Source organism: Phyllobates terribilis, unplaced genomic scaffold (genome assembly GCF_046119375.1).
Source record: "Phyllobates terribilis strain yellow unplaced genomic scaffold, ASM4611937v1 Scaffold_1__5_contigs__length_1240528914, whole genome shotgun sequence".
Lineage (NCBI taxonomy): Eukaryota > Metazoa > Chordata > Amphibia > Anura > Dendrobatidae > Phyllobates > Phyllobates terribilis.
Genome location: NW_027362761.1, coordinates 1,126,874,966 through 1,126,895,331, shown reverse-complemented (window position 1 = coordinate 1,126,895,331; position 20,366 = coordinate 1,126,874,966). Strand labels below are relative to the sequence as shown.

Genomic DNA, 20,366 nt, shown 5'->3' with positions numbered 1-20,366 from the left:
TCCCATCTCTTAAGATTATATCCCAATATGTAGTAGGTATAATAATAGTATTAGCAAATACCTCCAATTAGAAATGTAGTATAGTTCTTCTGATAAGCTATGTCGCTTACCCCATGTGCAGGGCATTGCAGTAGCTTAGGTATCCATGGTTATGACCACTCACACAGTGACAGTTGTTAGTGGCCATAACCATGGATACCTAAGCTACTGCAATGCTCTGCACATGGGGTAAGCGTCATAGCTAATCAGAAGAACTAAACTACATTGCTAATTGGAGGTATTTGCTATTATTACACCTACTACATATTGGGATAGGATTTTGGAGATGGCAATGCCCCTTTAAGTATGCGCATGTGGCCTGTATTAAGAAAATGTACACATAAAAGAGAGGTCATAGGCACATCGAAGTTTATTTTATAAAGTTACACAACAATTCAACTGATGTCCAGTATGCAATATCACTGCAGCGTCTGTAATATTACTCTTCAGAATTGTGCATTTCAGAATAACCTTTCAGAAGAATCAGGTCTTACAAAAAAAAAAAAAAAAAAAAAGAGCCCTACCTGGCAACTTTTATCATGAAATTTTTAATGCATCAAACAAACAGTTTATCGGAAACATATAACATTAACAAAAAAAAAGGAAAGCTTCTGGCCAAACTGCCTGTATATTGGTTCAATCCCATCACCTTTATGTTACCCCCACCTAAAGCCTCAACATCACAGCTGTATACATGTAGAAATGCAGAATCTGATTAGGAGAAACAGAACTGAAAACAATATATCCGGTAATAGTGCAATGTGTATTGTGCGGCACCATCCAACGGCTGAAGTTCCTTCAGAGCACCATAATGGACTGAATTAAGAAGGCACATTGGTTTTCTTTCTCCCATGCACTAATGATGGAGTGTGGACCACCGCTGAAAGAGGAGAACAATGTGGTCTGTCATATATTATGACACTCGATACAAACGGGCACATAGAAAGTTTTCTGCAGTCTCAACGTTTTCTGAAAATAGACAAAAAAATTGTAGCATGTAAGAAGAATGAACAAGATCAATGGACGCAGAAGTCATCAAGGGAGACCTGCTAATATTAACACGACTCTATGGGTCTCATTTTTATTTCATAAATCAATAGTACAAATGAAAATCAGCAAAGCAACTTTATAATATATCCTATCAAAGAAATCTGCTTTCTCCTCCCGGACAGATCATTCATTCTCAATTCTCAGGTAAAATCTGTCTTCAGTGAAGACTGATTTCCCCATTAATAGGAAAGGAGATGACAGTTGGTGCTCATAAGATTTTACGGAGAACTGATACTATCGTTTCAAGAGAACAGGCAGAAAAAGGTCTGTCTGCCTCCAGCTTCCTCCTCCCTCCATAAAATGTTATGAGCACCAACTGTCATTGACTATTTCAGTAATGGGAAAATCATACAGTGAAAAATGTCTCTGATAAGTTGCTTATGTTCATGTGTACTATTGCTTTGTGGAATAAAAAATGAAAACAATAGTTATTCTTTAAATCCCACCCTGCACCTTGGATTCTCTTGACCTATGTGCAGTGAACAGCCTATACGTCTGATGAAGGGTCTTCACCCGAAACGTTACATAACACTGTACTTACCGTGGTGTAACCAATGGATATGAAATACTGACAATAAATCCTATTTGAAGCATCTCTACCTTTAGGTGTGCAGCTCCTTCACTGTCTATTATTGGGCTACAGGAGAACTAGTATTCTTCTGAGGCTAACTAATTCACTGGATATGCCACCTACCTGTTTGATTACTATATAACAGGTGTTCACTACTTTTATATTGATGATCTATCCACAGGGTTACCAGATTGGTGCAGGTCCAACACCCAACACTCCCACCTATCACCGCCAGCAGTGGCCGGATGTAAACAGTGTATGGAGTGGAACACGAGCTCCGTATACTGTTTAGTGGCCGCTACCAGGTACTGTAGAGCAGCTCCTATTGAGGAGAATAAGAGCACTTCTACAGTACTCGACAGCGGCCACTAAGCCGTGTACAGAGCTGTGGTCTCCCACTCCATATCGCTGGCCCCCTCTGGAGGCAATATCTGCGGACTGGTGGGAGAGCCGGGTGTCGCACCTCCACTGATCTGATATTAATCACCTATTCTAAGTATAGGCCATCAACATCAAAGTAGAGGACAACCCCTTTAACGTAAAGCAGGCATGTTGGGAGTTATTACAACAATTATCTCATTAGTACATAGCATATTGATAGGCTGTATAGGATTCATCGAAAACGAGATGAGTATACAAGTGTTCTTTTTAACAGCCCCTAAGAACGTACTATGTATGCATGCAAACCTAACTCTGGATTGAAATATCTGAAGACTTGTCACAGTACAAAACCAAGAAACATAAAATACATTTTCTTACCATAATAGCAGTCATTCTATATAAACGTTCCCCATTACTGAAGGGGGATACGAATTGGGGTCAGAGAGTAAGTGCCACCTCTACTTGAAAGCCCTCGAATAGCTGGGATTCCAACGGGCTTAACAGAACCTGGAAATCGTGGGGAGAACAAAGAACACCGCACAAGTTATAAAAGTCACATGTTCTGTAATTACCACATGGCTCTAACATATAGATAAAATATCACTATATTAATTGTATGGGGTCCTATATGTGGAAGAGTTTACCAATATCAGTTCTCAAATGTGTTATAATTTATAGTAGTATTTCAGATCAGAAAGAGCTGTGTACAAGATAGTGACCCTGTACGACACTAGTGTCACTCCTAGAAGCAATGCTTTATGATAAATCATGTTAAAGTGGACCTTTCCTAATATTTCACTAAAAAGGGCAAGAGCAGCTGATTAATCATTAATATAGCACTAACATATTCCACAGCACTTTATAATTCGGGAGGATACATGTACAAATGATTAATTGAGCATGATAATGATTAAAATGTTTTGTGCTTTTTTTAAGCCACTGCATTTCAGAGATATGGACTTTTGAAGTTTAAGAGCGCCGGAACAGAGTTTGTCATAACGATCTGGATCATCAAGAGGGCAATATTTATCACACACACCAGCTTATAATTATATATATATATACACACATATATATATATATATATATATATATATATATATATATATATATATATATATATATATATATATATATATATATATATATATATATATATATATATATATATATATATATATACACACACACACACAGTGGTGTGAAAAAGTGTTTGCCCCCTTCCTGATTTCTTATTCTTTTGCCTGTTTCTCACACTTAAATGTTTCAGATCACAAAACAAATTTAAATATTAGACACAGATCACACAAGTAAATACAAAATGCAGTTTTTAAATGAAGGTCTTTATTATTAAGGGAAAAATAAATCCAAACCTACAGGGTCCTGTGTGAAAAAAGTGATTCCATCCTCCCCCTTAAAATCATAAATTTACGGTCGTTTATTACATCTTTGCGCAGCAGAGTTCAATTTGCCTAGCCACACACAGGCCTGATTACAGCCACACCTGTTCTCAATCAAGAAATCACTTAAATAGGACCTGCCTGACAAAGTGAAGTAGACCAAAAGATCCTCAAAAGTTAGACATCATGCTGCAATCCAAAGAAATTCAGGAACAAATGAGAAACAAAGTAATTGAGATCTATCAGTCTGGAAAAGGTTATAAAGCCATTTCTAAAGCTTTGGGACTCCAGCGAACCACAGTGAGAGACATTATCCACAAATGGCGAAGAAAGGAACAGTAATGAACCTTCCCAAAAGTGGCCAGTAGACCAAAATTACCCCAAGAGCGCAGCGATAACTCATCCAAGAGGTAACAAACGACCCCACAACATCATCCAAAGAACTGCAGGCCTCACTTGCGGTCAGTAAGAAAGGCTGGGCAAAAATGGCCTGCATGGCAGAGTTCCAAGACGAAAACCACTGCTGAGCAAAAAGAACATAGACTAGTCTCACTTTTGCCAGAAAACATCTTGATTATCTCCAAGACTTTTGGGAAAATACTCTGTGGACAGGCGAGACAAACATTTAACAGCATTGAAGTAACAGCATTTTAGAAAAGGAACATCATATCAAAAGTAAAATAGGGTGGTGGTAGTGTGATGGTCTGGGGCTGTTTTGCTGCTTCAGGACCTGGAAGACTTGCTGTGGTAAATGGAACCATGAAATCTGCTGTCTACCAAAAAATCCTGAAGGAGAATGTCCGGCCATCTGTTTGTGACCTCAAGCTGAAGCGCACTTGAGTTATGCAGCAAGACAATGATTCAAAACACACGAGCAAATCCACCTTTAAATGGCTTAAAAAAACAAAATTAAGACTTTGGAGTGGCCTAGTCAAATTCCTGACCTTAATCCGATTGAGATGCTCTGGCATGACCTTAAAAAGGCGGTTCATGCTCAGAAACCCTCCAATGTGGCGGAATTACAACAATTTTGCAAAAGATGGGTGGGCCATAATTCCTCCAGAGCGTTGTAAAAGACTCATTGCCATTCATTGCAAACGCTTGATTGAACTTGTTGCTGCTAAGGGTGGCCCAACCAGTTATTAAGTTTAGGGGGCAATCACTTTCACACAGGTTCCAGTAGGTTTGGATTTCTTTTTCCCTTAATAAAGACCTTCATTTAAAAACTGCATTTTGTGTTTACTTGTGTTATCTTTGTCTAATATTTCAATTTGTTTTGTGATCTGAAACATTTAAAGTGTGACAAACATGCAAAAGAATAAGAAATCAGGAAGGGGGAAAACACTTTCTCACCACTGTATATACACAGTCATGGCCAAAAGTGTTGGCACCCTTGAAATTGTAATTGCATTACTTTTCTGGAACAATTTCAAGGGTGCCAACACTTTTGGCCATGATTGTATATAAACACACACACGGTATGTATATATAAAACACATACACTATTTCGATACCTGTAGTAGATCCGGGGCATTGTGTTACAGTGGTATCCAACCTTTCGAGCCACTTCCAGCTGAGATATCGTAGCGAGCCACATATGGAGCCCCCACAAGTGGTGACATTCAGTGCCCACCGCTCCCCACCCCACAGTTGTGATACCCAGAACCCTTCATTACTTCTAAAATAGCAGCCAAATCTTTGGCACAAAAATCAAACATCTTGTGCCGCCCTCTCTTATAGGCAGCACACTTACTTCCAGGCATTCCCAACTTACCCCCATTTGGTATCTTTGCTTCAGGCACTGCCACCACATCCAGCTTCAAGCATCCCTCCCTCTAACTAGCAGTATCATCCTATCTTCAGCTTACCTTATCCATCTTTCCACCCAATTGGCCAGTATTTCTGGCTACAGATCTTTTCTGTATGGGGCCACTCAGAAAAATCACCATCTAGAGACTACAGATCTGCTAGACCTGGTATTAATGCACCAATGTGGCAGACAGCCGCAAGTCACACATCATGGATCCATGAGCCACATGTTGCTCCCGAGCTACAGGTTGGGGACCCCTGGTATGTGATAAACGCTGCTACCGAATGATCTTTACTGCTCGGACGTTTCCCACTATATTGTGAAAGGTAGTCTTCCAACTTGCTACAATATTTGGAAAAATATTGTAGCAAATTTGAAAAATATGTGATGAGTGAAGAGAAGTAATATAGTATGAACTCCTACAAATCTGTGGGTGCATATTACAGATCTGTATAACACAGATTGCCAGTACTCCTAAACATATTGTAGTTGTAAGAACTGATCCGCTTCTGCTCAGATAGCAAAATCGAAGTCAGTATTATAAATGTATAGAATTTCAAAACTATTCAGGGTTAGGCTAACGGACTCTATAGGATTCTGTCCTCAAAGGGGTTTCCAACAGGATACTATACGGTCCACTGAATAGATATTGTAAGGCTGATCACTGGGGATTCTACTGATCATATAATGGGAGTCCCACCCCTCTTGTACATTCTTATGGAGAAGTTAGAACACCCTTTGTCAAAACATTTTGTATTGATAAGTGAAAAAATGTAAAAACAACCTCTGCAGGGAATAGAGATCCCTTATTAAAGGCAATCTCTCAACAGGTTTTTTCTACCTCATCTGACAGCAGCCGAACGTAGGTAGAGAGACCCTGAATCCAACAATGTATCACTTAGATTACTAGGTGCAGCCGTTCTGACACAGAGTTTTTAGATGTAGCAATGCAGCAGAGCGGAGAAAGCTAATCCCGCCCACACCAGGCTCTCTGTGTACATATATCTATAAACATTGAGGTGCTTATCACAGAAGGGGGCGGAGTCAGACTATGGCTCACAGGCTGCTATAGTCCGAGCAATGATAATCACTAAGTGATTAAAGCTTCAGACGAAGTAAACAACACAGCCGGACATGTGACACATAGTTAAGTTCAGTGTTTGAACCCCTACCTTATGCTGTTATCAGATTACATAGCAAAAACCTGCTGACAGATTTCCTTTAATCTCCAATTAACCTCGGCCTAAATAGCTAGGGGAGGAATTATGGTAACTAAAAGCTAACCAACAGCAGACTGAGTGGCGTATACGAATATACGAATGAAGATTTTAGTCTTAAAAAAAAAAATCCTCCTAGAATCACGAGACTTGGTTTCATTATTTTTCTTTAAATAGACTAAATAGGACAGAGATGCTTAAAACTTGTTTGTAGTGTGTGAAGATTTTTTTTTATTTTTTTTATTTTTTAAGTTTTATAAACCCCTTCATGACAGGGCGATTTTCTGTGTTTTGTTTTTACACTTCTTCCAAGAGCCATAACCTTTTAATTTTTCCATCCAGATAACTATATGAGAGCTGGATTTTTGCTGGACGAGTTGTACTTTAGAATTACACCATTCATTTTATCATGTGATTCACTGGAAAGCAGGAAAAATTTCCAAGTGTGTTGAAATTGCAAAAAAAAAGTGCAATTCCACATAGCTTTTGGAGTTTTTTTATTTACCATGTTCATTATACAGTAAAACTGACCTGGCAATATGATTCTCCAGTTCCGTACAATTAGGCAGATCTCAAACAAAGTTTTTTTTTTTTAATTAAGTGGTGAAATAAATAAAAAAATTAAATAAAAAAAAAAATAAATAAAAAAAGATTTTTGCTTGTGCTGCCATTTCCCCAGAGACATTACATTTTAAATTTTTGGGATATGGGGTTGTAAGGCCTTATTATTTGTGCCTTGGACTGATGCTTTTACTGATACCATTTTGGGGTAGATACGATGTTGTGATCACCTTTTATCACAGTTTATTGCGGCAGCCAAAAAAAGTAATTTGTAACAAATAAAGTTGCACTCTGTAGTAGTGCATGTAGACATAAAATTTCAATAGCATTACTGCTCTAGGAAAAATGGAGATACTTAGAACATAGTTTAGCCAATTCATGCATGCCCAGCATCAATCACAAAGACTATGCAGGTACAGCACCTTCCCCTCACTTGAATCTTGATTATTCTTCCCAGACTGAGACTACCACTCCCATTTGCATTGCTCTTCAGTGCTGCAACAGTACGCCACAAATAAAATTATTCCTTTTTCCAATCCCTCTGTCTAACGAGCTATGCACTGTAACTTCCTATACCTAGGCTAGTTAATCGTATAGGTGTACTACTTGGCTGGATCTCATCTATTATAGTGGCTGTGATAGTCCTAACCCAATTGTCTGCACTAGACCATGTAATGTGATCGCTCTAAGGCATTATGGAAAAGCCTACAGTGGCACCTGATGTCATGAGCCTGCTTTCTGGCTGCTGTAGTCTTCAATACTGGGTGACACCAGGCATTTATATTTTTTTTGTAATCCTCACAAATCAAAAATTGTTCCAAGCTCACAGAGACTTGAGAACTTTAGGAAATATCAAGTTGATACTCAGAGGTGCGATCCAAAGATCTAACATATAGGTGTATAAGTTTATTAAAGATAATGATGTATGTTTACCAAAAAGTAAGCAACTTAGAGTTTAGTTAATCAAGGTTACCTATGCATTTAAAAAAAAATAAATAAAAGACACTAAAGAATATAAACTAACTAAAAAACAAGCTCTTATACAATATATTGGTAGAGAAATTTTAAAAAATAATGGCTCTTGGAATGCCATAGTTAGGAAAAAAAGTGTGTCCTGAAGGCTCTAAATGATTGTCCTGAAGCAGCTAAAACAAATTTACTAAGTTTATCATAAAATTTGAATTATTCAAGTTCACTATTTCAGTCACTAGTATCCTGCAGGCAGCTAAAATTGCACAATAATCCTTATACTTGCAGAACACTGCTAGTTCAGAACCAGTCTTGGTTTGTTTTGCAAGCACAGCATATTTGAGACCTTTCCTCACATTTTCATTAATATTCAAGTTTGCTAAGTGTAAAGGTCATGCCAAAACCTTAATCATTTGTTTCTTGAAATGGTTCAAGGTTGATTTCTGAAGTTCTGTATGTTTTGGATAATTGTTTTATAATATAGCATGCATACCTTTCAACATAATATTTTATAAGAAAAGTAGAGGCTCTTACAATTGGCAGTGATGGCATTTTGCAAAAGCAAATATTCTTTATCACGAATATTGAAAGAGTAACCCTCATTTTAATATTCAGTTCATAAGTCAATAATACACATGAAAATAAGAAACATTTGTAATATATTTTCTAAGTAAAATCTGCTTCATTTTCCACCAGGACTAATCATTCATTATCAAAATTCTCAATTCACAGGTAAAATCTGTATTCAGTGAAGATAGATTTCTACATTACTGAGCTAGGAGATAACAGTTGGTTCTGATAAGATTCTATGTAGAAGGCAGAGCTCCTCCCTCCTCCAGTGAATCTCATCAGTAGCAACTACCATCTCCTATCTCATTTTTGTAAAATTCTGCCTTCAATAAATACAGACACCCGTGAACTGAGAATTTTGAGAATGAATGATGGCGGAGAAAGAAGTGAATTTCTCCAATAACCTATTACAAAGTTCATTACTTTCATCTGTACTATCAATTTATGAAAAAAAATTAAAATGAAGGTTACCTTTAAATGAAGAGTTATAAGTAGATGGAATAACTAATAACTTTTACTGGACAATAAATTACAATAAAAGTCATTTATCTTACCTAAATGAAACTTTTGGCAGTCATTTGGTATTTTTCCAGTATTTGGAATAGGTGGTTTAGATCGCATTGCCCTGGTTTCAACAAATAAAGTCATTTTAGACAGCTGTTTCTGTCTTTCAAGTATCAATGATTTGGAATTGTAAGATGCTCCTGGTTCTTTGGATTTCCGTAGGCACATTCCAAACTTGGATTTTTTACTGGTAGAGTTTTCCATTCTACTCAAAATATTTGACGATCTAGAAACAGACTTGTTCTTTCGGGTGAAACCTCTTTCCAATCTCCATCCTAGTTTAAAGTTGGATTTGTTCCCTGCTACAGTATTCTGAGAGGGGGAATTTCTATAGGCACAAGACATTTTAGTTTCAACGTCAAGTTTTGTTAGATAAACTTTACAATCTTGAATGTTTTGCTTACTGCTAGAACCCATGTTTAAAACTTCAGGCTTTGGTTTGCACTTATATTTCACTAACCGGTTTTGTTTTTTAGAAGAGCCCAATGAACCAATATTTATTATTGAACTGGGTATAGTTGCAGATCCTTGGCAATTTTCACTACTTTCATCAATATTGACCGATTGGGCAATCCCTTTGGCTGATACCCGGATACTGGTAGAAGCTTTTCCTGCATAGGCTTTGGGCACATCTACATGTTTCTCAAGACATGCAAATTTTACACAGACTTCATTATTCTGATCTGTCATGTTATTTAAATTAACATTCTGGACAGCTTTCCGGTTTCTTTTACTGATCTTTGAGTCATTGAGGAGCTTTGGAAAGGTTTCTGATTGAGTTGGCAATCCACAATTTTTCAAGTGCTTTTTAGTACTGCATGAATTAATGCTTGGTTCATTTGCCTTTGTTATACGTCCCTTCCTGTTATTTTTCTGAAGAGGGCTTTGAGCATTAGCTTTTCTCCCTATTGAAAGAGATTGAGTTTCTGTTGTTTGCATAAACCAGGCAGCAAGGTCACCTAGATCACATTTTTTCTGAAACAGCATCTGAACAGGTGACCTCTTCTCGGAGCTGCAAACTTTCAAGGTTGAAAGGGATTGCGCTTCACTATCTTTTTCTCTATTGTTTTTACGGAGCCATGTATTTGCTACTTGTTCATATTTAGTCTCCAAATCGTTTAACAAAGACTCTTTAGTAGTGGATGCAGACCACCACTTAAGAACAGTACTGGGCTGTAAACGAATATTCTCAGTGCAATTTTCCGCTTTGTTGCTGGTGCATTTTGTATCTACTAAAGGTATTTTACATTGCTGCTTATAACATCTTAATTTTCTTCTGTAAATTCTACATTTGTTAAGATATAATTTTTTTGATTCATTACATAAGGCACTCCTACCAGAAAACATAGAGGATGGAAGAGAACTAAAAGACGGTGACAAAGGCTTTTTAGATCTGGTTTCATAATTTGAACATCTCAGTTGTTTTCTAATCAATAAGGAGCCCCATTTTTGTTTTGTGACTGTCTTTTGGCCTTGGTCATTTTTTGCTGTATCACTTTCTCTTTCAGTGTATTTTGCAAAAGCTTCCTGAAAAGGTAATAAAAGGGTTTTCCCTCCTTGATGTGAAATATAGCTATTGGTTCTACACATACCTGAAACATTAGAAAGCCTTCTCCGTTTAAGACGTTCAGAAATTCTTTGAAATCTCGGAGTTTTAGATTCACGTTTTTGTAGAATTCTTTCAGGTGATCGTAGAATTCTTTTCACTTTTTTAATTCTCAACTGAGTGCCTGACCCTTTATTTTGAACAACATAAGTTTCAGCAATCCTTGACTTCCCTAATTTAGAACGGCGTTTTTTGCTTTTGGCTGTTTGATTAGGAAAGAAGGCAAAGTCACTTTCTAGTTTAGTACAGGTCTTCTGTGAACATCTTGTGTGTTGACTTTCAATCTGAGAAGCAGAGGTTTTTCGGCTTGAGGTTTTCCTCTCACAATGACTTTGATCAGCAGAAAATAAAAGTTTTGCAGGACTGATTTGTGCACTAGCTTTATTTTCAGGTGCACTTGGAGGTGCCTTTTTCTTTCTGTTATCACATTTTTTTATCACACAATTAGAAAGCTTGGCATCGCCTGGTTTATTCAACGGAGGATATTCAGAGCTTAACGTATATTTAACTCCACCTTCGTTTTCAACTTTAGAGACAAACATTAGCTTTATTGGGCTAAAGTATGAATTATTTGATGATGTGGTTGGTGTTGATACATTAGTTACGGACTTGTTCGTTTCTTTAACACCTGCATAGTTGGCTTTTGCTAGCATTTTTGAAATTAGACGAGTTGTTTGGCTTTGTTCCACGTTGTTTGGCCTTTTCTGTGGCACATTTAATACACCGGCTTCAATTTCACGATTGCATAGGTTTGTGTTTTTTAATTTACATACACCTTTACAGTTTATTGTACTGGTAGCTGAAAGTTTGGAATCAGCTAGACGCTCTACCACTACTTTTAAATGAACATTTTTTATTTTTTCAGTAGTATTTTTAAACGTCACCCCTTCAGCTTTAAAATTCTTTAAAATTCCTGAGTTTTTTTGTATTGTACATCTGCAAAATAAATTGTTTTGGCAAGAAGGCAGTCCATGGGACATATCACACAATTTACATATTCCTATTATATTTCTGGCGTATCGCTTGGGCGGAATAGTACTTTCAAAACATCCATCTAGATTGATGCGCCGCTTATTCGTCCTCTGTTTATTTACAATCCTTTGAGGCGCAGAACATTTAAAGTAGGCAGGTAAACAAAACTGACATTTCTTGATACAGTTCACATTTTTAGAAGTTCTTTTCAGTGTATTGCGAGGTAGATCGGTTATCTTCTCCTGAATGTCACACTCCGTTTCAGTGCTTCTATAATCTTTTAGACGCAAAACGTCACGAGCGTGTTCCCCTACAGAAACGGCTTTTCCATCATCTATGGTAGCTGGTGAGTTTCTCACAAAATATTTTTTTTCCGTAGGAAACGTATCTGTGAGGTTATTAAGTTCCCTGGCAAAATCAATTGTCTGACAGCCAGATAAAGAGCTATTGAAGATCGACATTTTTTCATTATTTCTATAAAGACCCGTTTGGCCATTTTTTCCTGAACATTTTTCTTTTTGGTTAAGCAGCCCGGCAAAACCATTTGTTTCAGATTTAAAAAAACGCTTTATCAACTTTCTCAAATTGACACCGCTAGTTGCTGATGATACAGAGCTTTTTTTTCTGTACTTTCTAGTTGGTTTCACTCCGTTTTGATTTTCATTGGCACAACTTAAGTCTTTAAATGTCACATTTTTTATTACGGTCGTACTCTTGCCATCTGATTGATCAGGGTTTTTTTGGCAACATTTGCTTGTCATTTCTAGTCGATTTCTTGGCCGTGTATATCCATTTTTAACAGTGGATCCTTTCAATTCACTTACAGCTCTCTGTAATCTTAATTTTGACAAAGCTGAAGAAAAAAATAATCTTTGCCTTGTGGAATGGTGGGAACGAAAACAGTCATAAGATACGGATTTATTTTTTGAACGTGTATTTATACAGTGCAAAAGTTGATCACTTAAATTAACATTGTCCTTTTTATTTCGGTTCAGTTTAACAGTCCCTAAATTCAAATTAGGCCATATAAATTGTAAATCCTTTAGACAAACACTAAGGTGAGGAAGATTCACTTGATCTATTTTTTTATCCATCTTGATGCTCTTAGTAGATTTTGGATTTGTGCATTTGTGATAAGTAGCCAGTGAAGAGTCTTGGCTTTGGGATACCTGTTCAACTGACCTACTTTGTGCATTGTTGTGACACATTTGTGAACAGGATTCTTGTTCTTCTTTTAAGAATTTCAGCATATCAATTAATTGCTGTTGGTGATATAAGCACCATGATGCTAAGACTTTAAATAAAACTGTGTTTTCCTTATGCAGCCTTGTGGATTTTTTCATCTTTCTTAAAAAGTAACCCTTCAAGACACTGTAAAAAAAGAATAGTGAAAAAATTCTTAGCAGCTGTAATACAATAAAATTGCAGGACTATATACTAAGGAAAATAGTAGTTTATCTTTCCCTTCAGTACGGAAGATTCTTAATGCTTTATTTGCTAATGCTATAAAATTTAAGCAAGAAAGTTACAGTTCACTTATTCCACTAGTATCATAATTGCTGGACTCTAGATTCTGGTTTTAAAAAAAGCCAAATATATCAGACATAAGTAAAGAAAGAAGTAACTACCTTCGTAAGATCAAACGGTCCACACAAAAAAATGATGTGATTAGGGTGAGATTAGAATATTATATGTGTTATGTTTTCCTATAAAACTTGACCATAATCTGTGTAAGGCTAATTCAGTTGCAGAAATCAAAAGAATTCAAATCAAATTCATAAGATAAATTTGAATTAAAAAATACCGAAATCTAAACATAAAAGTAAAAGTGTAAACATTGAAATGGAAAACTTTGGCAAAGCTTTAAGGCTAGGTTTAACGGTTGTGAATTTTCTATAATTTCAATGTTTCTGAAATATAAATATATCTTCTATCAAGAGCCAATTTCCAAATGGATTCTGCACCAAAAAACACGGCAGGTGGTTGAGGTTAAGATAAAAATTCAAATCAAATATGTAATGTGTAAACCTAGCCTAAAAACTATTTTGAGGGAAATCAAGATATATTTGGAGAAAGATATAAAAGAAACTCATTTTGGTCACAGTAAGAAAATAAAGTCTTTTGAGACAGATTTTTACATAAGTAACTGTGTGAACTATGGAGAAAAACTTAATTATAAAAAGTAGTACCAAAGCAAACTAGTGCAAAAGCTAATAATACAGTTTGGACCCCAGTATTTTCCAGCACATTTTTGATGCTATTAATTCACACAAAATAAGGAAGAAAAAAGGAACTGTAGCTGCGAGAACAACTGGCGAGCAATATGCGGGAGGGGGGGGGGGGGCAAAAGCCACTAATGACCACCAAGCCTTTAGTTGGAAGTGGATGTAGACCATATATATTGTGCGAATAAGACAGCTTCACAATTATCTAAATTATTTTAGAACATGGATCTTGGTTTTCCGACATGGCTTCTAATCTTTCCTCCAAACAATTTCAGATTGCGCTCTCTTGTTCTTTCATTTAGCTTCTTAAACTTCACTCCTAAACCGTTTATGAGCCTTTAACATAGTTAGCCACTTCCCGATATAGGATGTATCGGTATGTCTAATGTAGTTTATTAACCCATTGAATACACTTAAGGCGCATGGTCCAAAAATACGCATTAATTGCGGTCATCAGAGGGTTATCATGGCAGCCGGGGTCCAGCAAGAGGCCCCTAATGGTTAAAAGGTTGGTACTCCTGTGAATCCCAGCCATAGGTTGTGGTTGAGGCCGTGATTTTATTTATATACTGCAATACTACTGTACTGCAGTATAAAGAAAAAGTACACGATCAGAGTCAAGTCCCCAAAGGGAGCTATAAATTAAGAGGAAAGAAAAATAAATTTGAATTATTCCTTTTTCCTCATTGAAAATATGGTAGCATCGCCTCCATAAAAGTTTGATCAGAATATGAAACTTACCTGTATTTTAAATACCGTAAAGCAAAAAAAATAGAAATGTTAAAACTGCCTTTTTTTAATTGCCATGGTTTTCTTATTTTACTATATTTTCCACCTCACTGATTAAAATTTCACAAAATTCCAATGTAAACTCTGACATCTAGCATCAGCACTCATTTACAGTGAAGACAATAGTTACATGCGGATACACCATATAGCAACTTTCAGATGACGGTGATTTAAAATATATATGGGCAAAATATACGGCGGGTGAAATAAGTATTGAATGTGTCACTAATTTTCTAAGTAAATATATTTCTAAAGCAGCTATTGATATGAAATTCTCACCAGATGTCGGTAGCAAACCATCCAATCCACACAGGCAAAGAAATCAGACCATAGATGTTCATAAATTAAGTTGTGTGTAATAATGAGAAATTAAATAGGGAAAAAGTATTGAACACATGAAGCAAGAGGTGAAAAAAGCCATAGAAAGACATGATACCAGCTGGAGTCTCTAATTAGAAAAGCAATCCTGCCACTTAGTTTAAAATAATAACAGCTGGTTCAACTGATGGCCTATAAAAATGTGTCTCAATTACCAAGGTGCCACACAAGAAATGTGTAAAACCAGTGAGCTCTCTCAAGACCTTTGCAACCTTATTGTTGCAAAACATACTGATGGCATTGGCTACAGAAGGATTTCTAAACTGCTGAAAATTCCAGTGAGCACTGTTGGGGCCATAATCCGGAAGTGGAAAGATTATCATTTCACCATAAACTGGCCACGACCAGGTGCCCCACAATATTTCAGACAGAGGTGCGAAAAGAATCAGAAGAGTTGTTCAAGAGCCAAGCTCCACCTGTGGAGACCTACAGAAAGACCTGGAATCATCAGGTACAATTGTTTCAAAGAAAACAATAAGTAATGCACTCAATCGCCATGGCCTGTATGCATGCTCACCACAGAAGACTCCATTGCTGACAAAAAGCATGTTCAAGAGCATTTTAAAGTATGCTCAACAATATTTAGACAAGCCTGTGAAATACTAGGAGAATATAGTCTCATAAGAGGAGTCTAAAATTGAACTCTTTGGATGCCATAATACACACCATGTTTGGAGGTCAAAAGGCACTGCATGCCACCCAAAAAACACCACACCAACAGTGAAGTTTGGAGGTAAAAACATCATAGTGTGGGGCTATTTTTCAGCACATGACACTTGACATTCTTAATAAAAATCTGCTGCCATCTACCAGGATGATGATTAAATGAAGGTGGACATTTCAGCAAGACTAAGATCCCAAACACAGCCAAGGAAACGTTCAATTTGTCTCAGAGAAATAAAGTAAAGCTGCTAAAATGATGAGAGGGTGGATAGGGTGGGCACGCTGAATAACTCAGGATTAAAGCAGATTTCAAAATTTAAATATCTGGGAGTTGAGGTCTCTCAATCCTTTAGATTAAGAAAAACTAAATTTAACTCCACTTCTCACTAGGTTTGTACGGAAAAGGGACGCATCATCTACACTTCCTTTATCAGTTATAGTGAGAGCTAATCTAATTAAAATGATATGCCTCCGTTACTATACTTTCTTCATAATTCATCAATCTGGATCCCAACCCGGTTCATTCAAGCTACAAATAGTATATTCAGATCCTTGCCGTAGAGGATAGGCAGAGGGAGGGGTGGAGGGAGAGGGAACGGCCCATATTAAATTGGAAACACTGCAAAGGGAAAAGTCAGAGGAAGGGTTAACAGTTCCCAATCCTTGGGCATATTTCTTGGCTGCTCAGGCCCAGCACTTCAGGGGATGGGAGATAGTTGGCAAAAATCCTTTAAGGGGTCTTCTGCAGGAGGTGGTAGATAATCGGTCATTATTCGAAGCCCTGAAGAGTAACAAATTCAAATCTTCTCTGAAAAAAACTCCCACAGTATTATTAATGCACAAATTATGGTGGTAGACACAGGAATTATAGCAAATAGAGGGATGTTCACAATTTACTTCAATATGGGAAACTCCTTGGCTAGTTAACCTGACAATTCTGGCTTTCTTTGGAAGATGGGAGGAGAAGAGGGTGAGAAAGGTTTCTTAGCTAGTTTTGGATAATGTGTTTATCCAAGTCCAGAGGACTTCTACAAATATCTTCAGTTGGGTCAAGTGTTTAATGCTGATTTCTCAGAGACTGGACTGAAAGTGTGGGAACAAAGTACTGTTATACAATTAGTAAATCAAGTAACTCATCTGGGGTAATATTATATAGATCGTTTAAAATTTGTGCTAAGGAAACACCCAGTGCATAGCAAGGAGAGGTGGGAAGTGGAGGTTGGCCCAATAGAAGGACAATGGATATAGATATTGGAAAGGATCCTCCAGAAGTCTCTTAGTGAAGCACATAGACTCTTCCAACTTTGATACATAATGTATATGTATACAGGACACCAGTGTTTCTGTTTAAAATTGGGGCTAGAGCGGATGTGTGTTGCCCTAGGTGTGGTTCTGACCCCGCATCAACACTTCATATGATGTTGTCATGCCCTGAATTGGAGAGATATTGGAGGGAAGTAATAGGATTGATTGGACGAGTTTTCAAGGTGGTTATGGAAATGCCACTAGTTATGTACTTGGGTATGTGGAAGACATTCAGACAACTGAAACGGGTAAAGTAGCAATAGCATGCATGCGGTACTCCGTGAGAAAATTAATAGCACATTGGTTGGATACTAAGAGCCCAACAAAAAATGAATATATCAACAAAATAAATTGGTTTTTAAACATTGAGAAAATGGGTGTATAAGAAAAGAGGGCCATCAATAAACTTGAACAAATTTGGGCTTCGTGGACTGAAGAGTCAGGGCTAGCATCTAGGGCAGGGTTCCCCAACTCCAGTCCTCAAGGCCCACCAACACCTGCTCAGGTGATAGATAATTCCATCACCTGTGCAATACGAAGGAAATCCTGAAAACATGACCTGTTGGGGAAACACTGATCTAGAGAACTGGTGAGACATAGATTAGGCTGATTTAGTAAGGAGTACTCCTTGTTATTTGTTCTATGCATATTTCAGGTGTAATAAGCATGTATATATTTCAAGGACACCCAAATAGATAGGTTTCTTTCTTGGGCTTGATGCGTGATCAGTAAGGTCATGACTGTTTGAGCTGTCCTTTATTGTTTTTTCCCTCTTTCCATCCATTTCCCATCCTAAATAGTTTTTCTTATTCAATACGGTTTTGACAATGTATGTTTTTTTAAAGTATGCTTAAAAATTTCAATAAAAATTAAAACCAAAAAAAGAAAGCTACCAAATGGCCCAGCCAATCACCTGACCTGAATCCAATAGAAAATGTATGGAAGGAACTAAAGCTCATTACATAGGAGTCCATTGGACCTTCAGGATTTGAAGAAATTTGTATGAAAGAACAGGCCAAAAATCACACCTGAGCAATGCAGGTGACTAGTTTCTCCATACACGAGGCGTCATGAAGTTGTTATCTCCAACAAAGGCTTTGGTACAAGGTATTAAATAAACTTTAGGGAGTTCAATACTTTTTCCCTGTCTTTTCATTATTACACAATTTCTGGACATATATTGTTTGATTTCTTTGCTTGTGTGGATTGAATGGGTTGTTACAGACATCTAGTGAGAATTTCATGTCAATAGCACCCACAGAAACATTTACTTAGAAAATTTTTGACGCGTTCAATACGTATTTCACCCACTGTATTTGTCAAAGAAAACCTTCTAGTAAAAGATTAATATTTCCGCTTTAGGTTTGAAGGCTCTGACCTTGTTCTTTGCACAATATACACAGCTCCCACACAGAGCAGTAGTAAGGTTGTCTGAAGATTTTCATTTTAAAAACATGATGTTTCCTAACGCAAAAGGGTTGATGATTAAGGCTTTAGAAGAGGTTTGGATGTTTGATATTTCTATTTAAGCCTAGAAATTTAAATTTCCATTTTTAAATAAATGTTTTCAACTAACAAATGTTTTAGAGGTGAGCGAATCTTTAGCAATTCAAATTTGCTACATTCACCAAATTTTCCAAGGAAAATAGATGTTCTGTTGCTCAAAACTACTCTACACTACAATAGCACCGAAAATTGTTTGACAAGATTCTGTTTTCTGGACATACTAATCATCATTGCTGTGTTGTCGTCACACACTACATGTAGTGTTTCTTCAATTTATTGCTTTCTCTATGGCTGCGAGGTTCCCGTATCAAGGTTTCACAACAAAATGGCTGTTGCAGTTCCTGCTCCAGATTTCATACTGGCTACATTCCCTCTTGATCTGCTGTGCATTACCATGTGATGCGAGATCCGATGCATTATGGGAAAGTCCACTCAAGGTCATGAGACCTTTCGCTGGCTGGTGCAATCTTCTGCAATGTGTAAAATGGCTTAAGCCATTAAGTGATTTGCACAAAGCAAATAAAATCTGAATGTGCCAGTTTCAGCTAAATTTATAATAAAAAAAAAAAAAAAAAAAGAAGTGACAAATTTATTTTGCATTAAATTAGACGTTAACGTTTCTTTTGTACCCCTGGTACTGAAGATTGCATAAAGCAACAAGAACCAGTAACCACTAATACTCTAAAACAAATGGCACAGTGAACTTAACTGTGTTTAGTATGCAACACTACCAGTTGGAGACTTATGTATTATTTAAAGGCCATAAGTACATTCCGTATACAGATTGAAGGATTTGGTAGATTATATGATCACCATAAAATGATCAGGTTTCATTACACTGAATGCACTTGTTCTGGTCAGTGGGGCATTGTGTAGCTGGCAAACATCTTGTCCAGCATATACATGTAAAAGTTGGTTAAAAAAAAAAAAAAATTATTTATTTATTTATATATATATATATATATATATATATATATATTTTATATATATATATATATATATATATATATATATATATATATATATATCTATATATATATATATATCTATATATCATTGAATACCAAAAAGTTCTTTTTTCTTCACTATATATCCATTTCACGAAAAACACTAGGCAAAAAACGTTAAAGAAAAAGTTTGCCAAAGTAAAATTGTAATGTGGTATAAGATTTTCCTTCAATAATTCTGAATAGTTGATGAAAATGCAAAAAGGAAAAAAAAAACAAAAAAAAAACACTGCAGTAATATTGAAATCAAATCTTTTTTTTTTTTTTTTTTTTAAGTTCCAAACACTGCAGCTCATGAATGATCTGCAAGTCTGCAGAAATGTTGGTTGGGTGTATCGCTGACCTACAATTATTGATTCCACACCAATAATTTCTTCTGGTAAGATTGCTGCCAGTCTTCAAGACAGTTTTGCCTATAGTTGTTCATAAAAAAACATTAACTGGTTACATAGAAAGTGTAATTTTAAATGCCAGACATTGTTTCTCTTTACAAACCCGCAAACAGGATTAGAGCATTTAAAACAGTTTGTAGAGCACTTTGACACCTTCTCAAAATACAAGGTGAATTTTAGCATCACAGCATTTAGTTACCTTCAACATATCCCAGCTGATGAGCTGAAATGCTGTTTTGAATGTCATTGGATTATAAAATCTATTACATACTTGGGTGTACACATCTTTACTAATTTACAGCTCTTAGGTGCAGCTAGAAAACAAACTTCTCCTAGGTGCAGTGGCTAACCTTCTCCCAAGAGTACATTTCGCTTATCCCATGGTGGGTAA

The 20,366-nt window shown here is 36.6% G+C and overlaps 1 protein-coding gene across 1 annotated transcript in view; it reads right to left on the bottom strand.

Annotated features, from left to right (window-relative positions):
* Positions 1-416: 416 nt before the first annotated feature.
* LCORL (ligand dependent nuclear receptor corepressor like) overlaps positions 417-20,366 on the bottom strand; it is a 109,579-nt gene continuing 89,629 nt past the window's right edge. The window contains exons 7-9 of the mRNA XM_073646971.1: positions 9,123-13,081; positions 2,420-2,548; positions 417-1,008 (exon numbers count right to left, since the gene is read on the bottom strand). Of these exons, the coding sequence (XP_073503072.1) occupies positions 2,454-2,548; positions 9,123-13,081 (4,054 nt within the window). The 3' untranslated portion in view covers positions 417-1,008; positions 2,420-2,453. The remainder of the gene's footprint in view (positions 1,009-2,419; positions 2,549-9,122; positions 13,082-20,366) is intronic.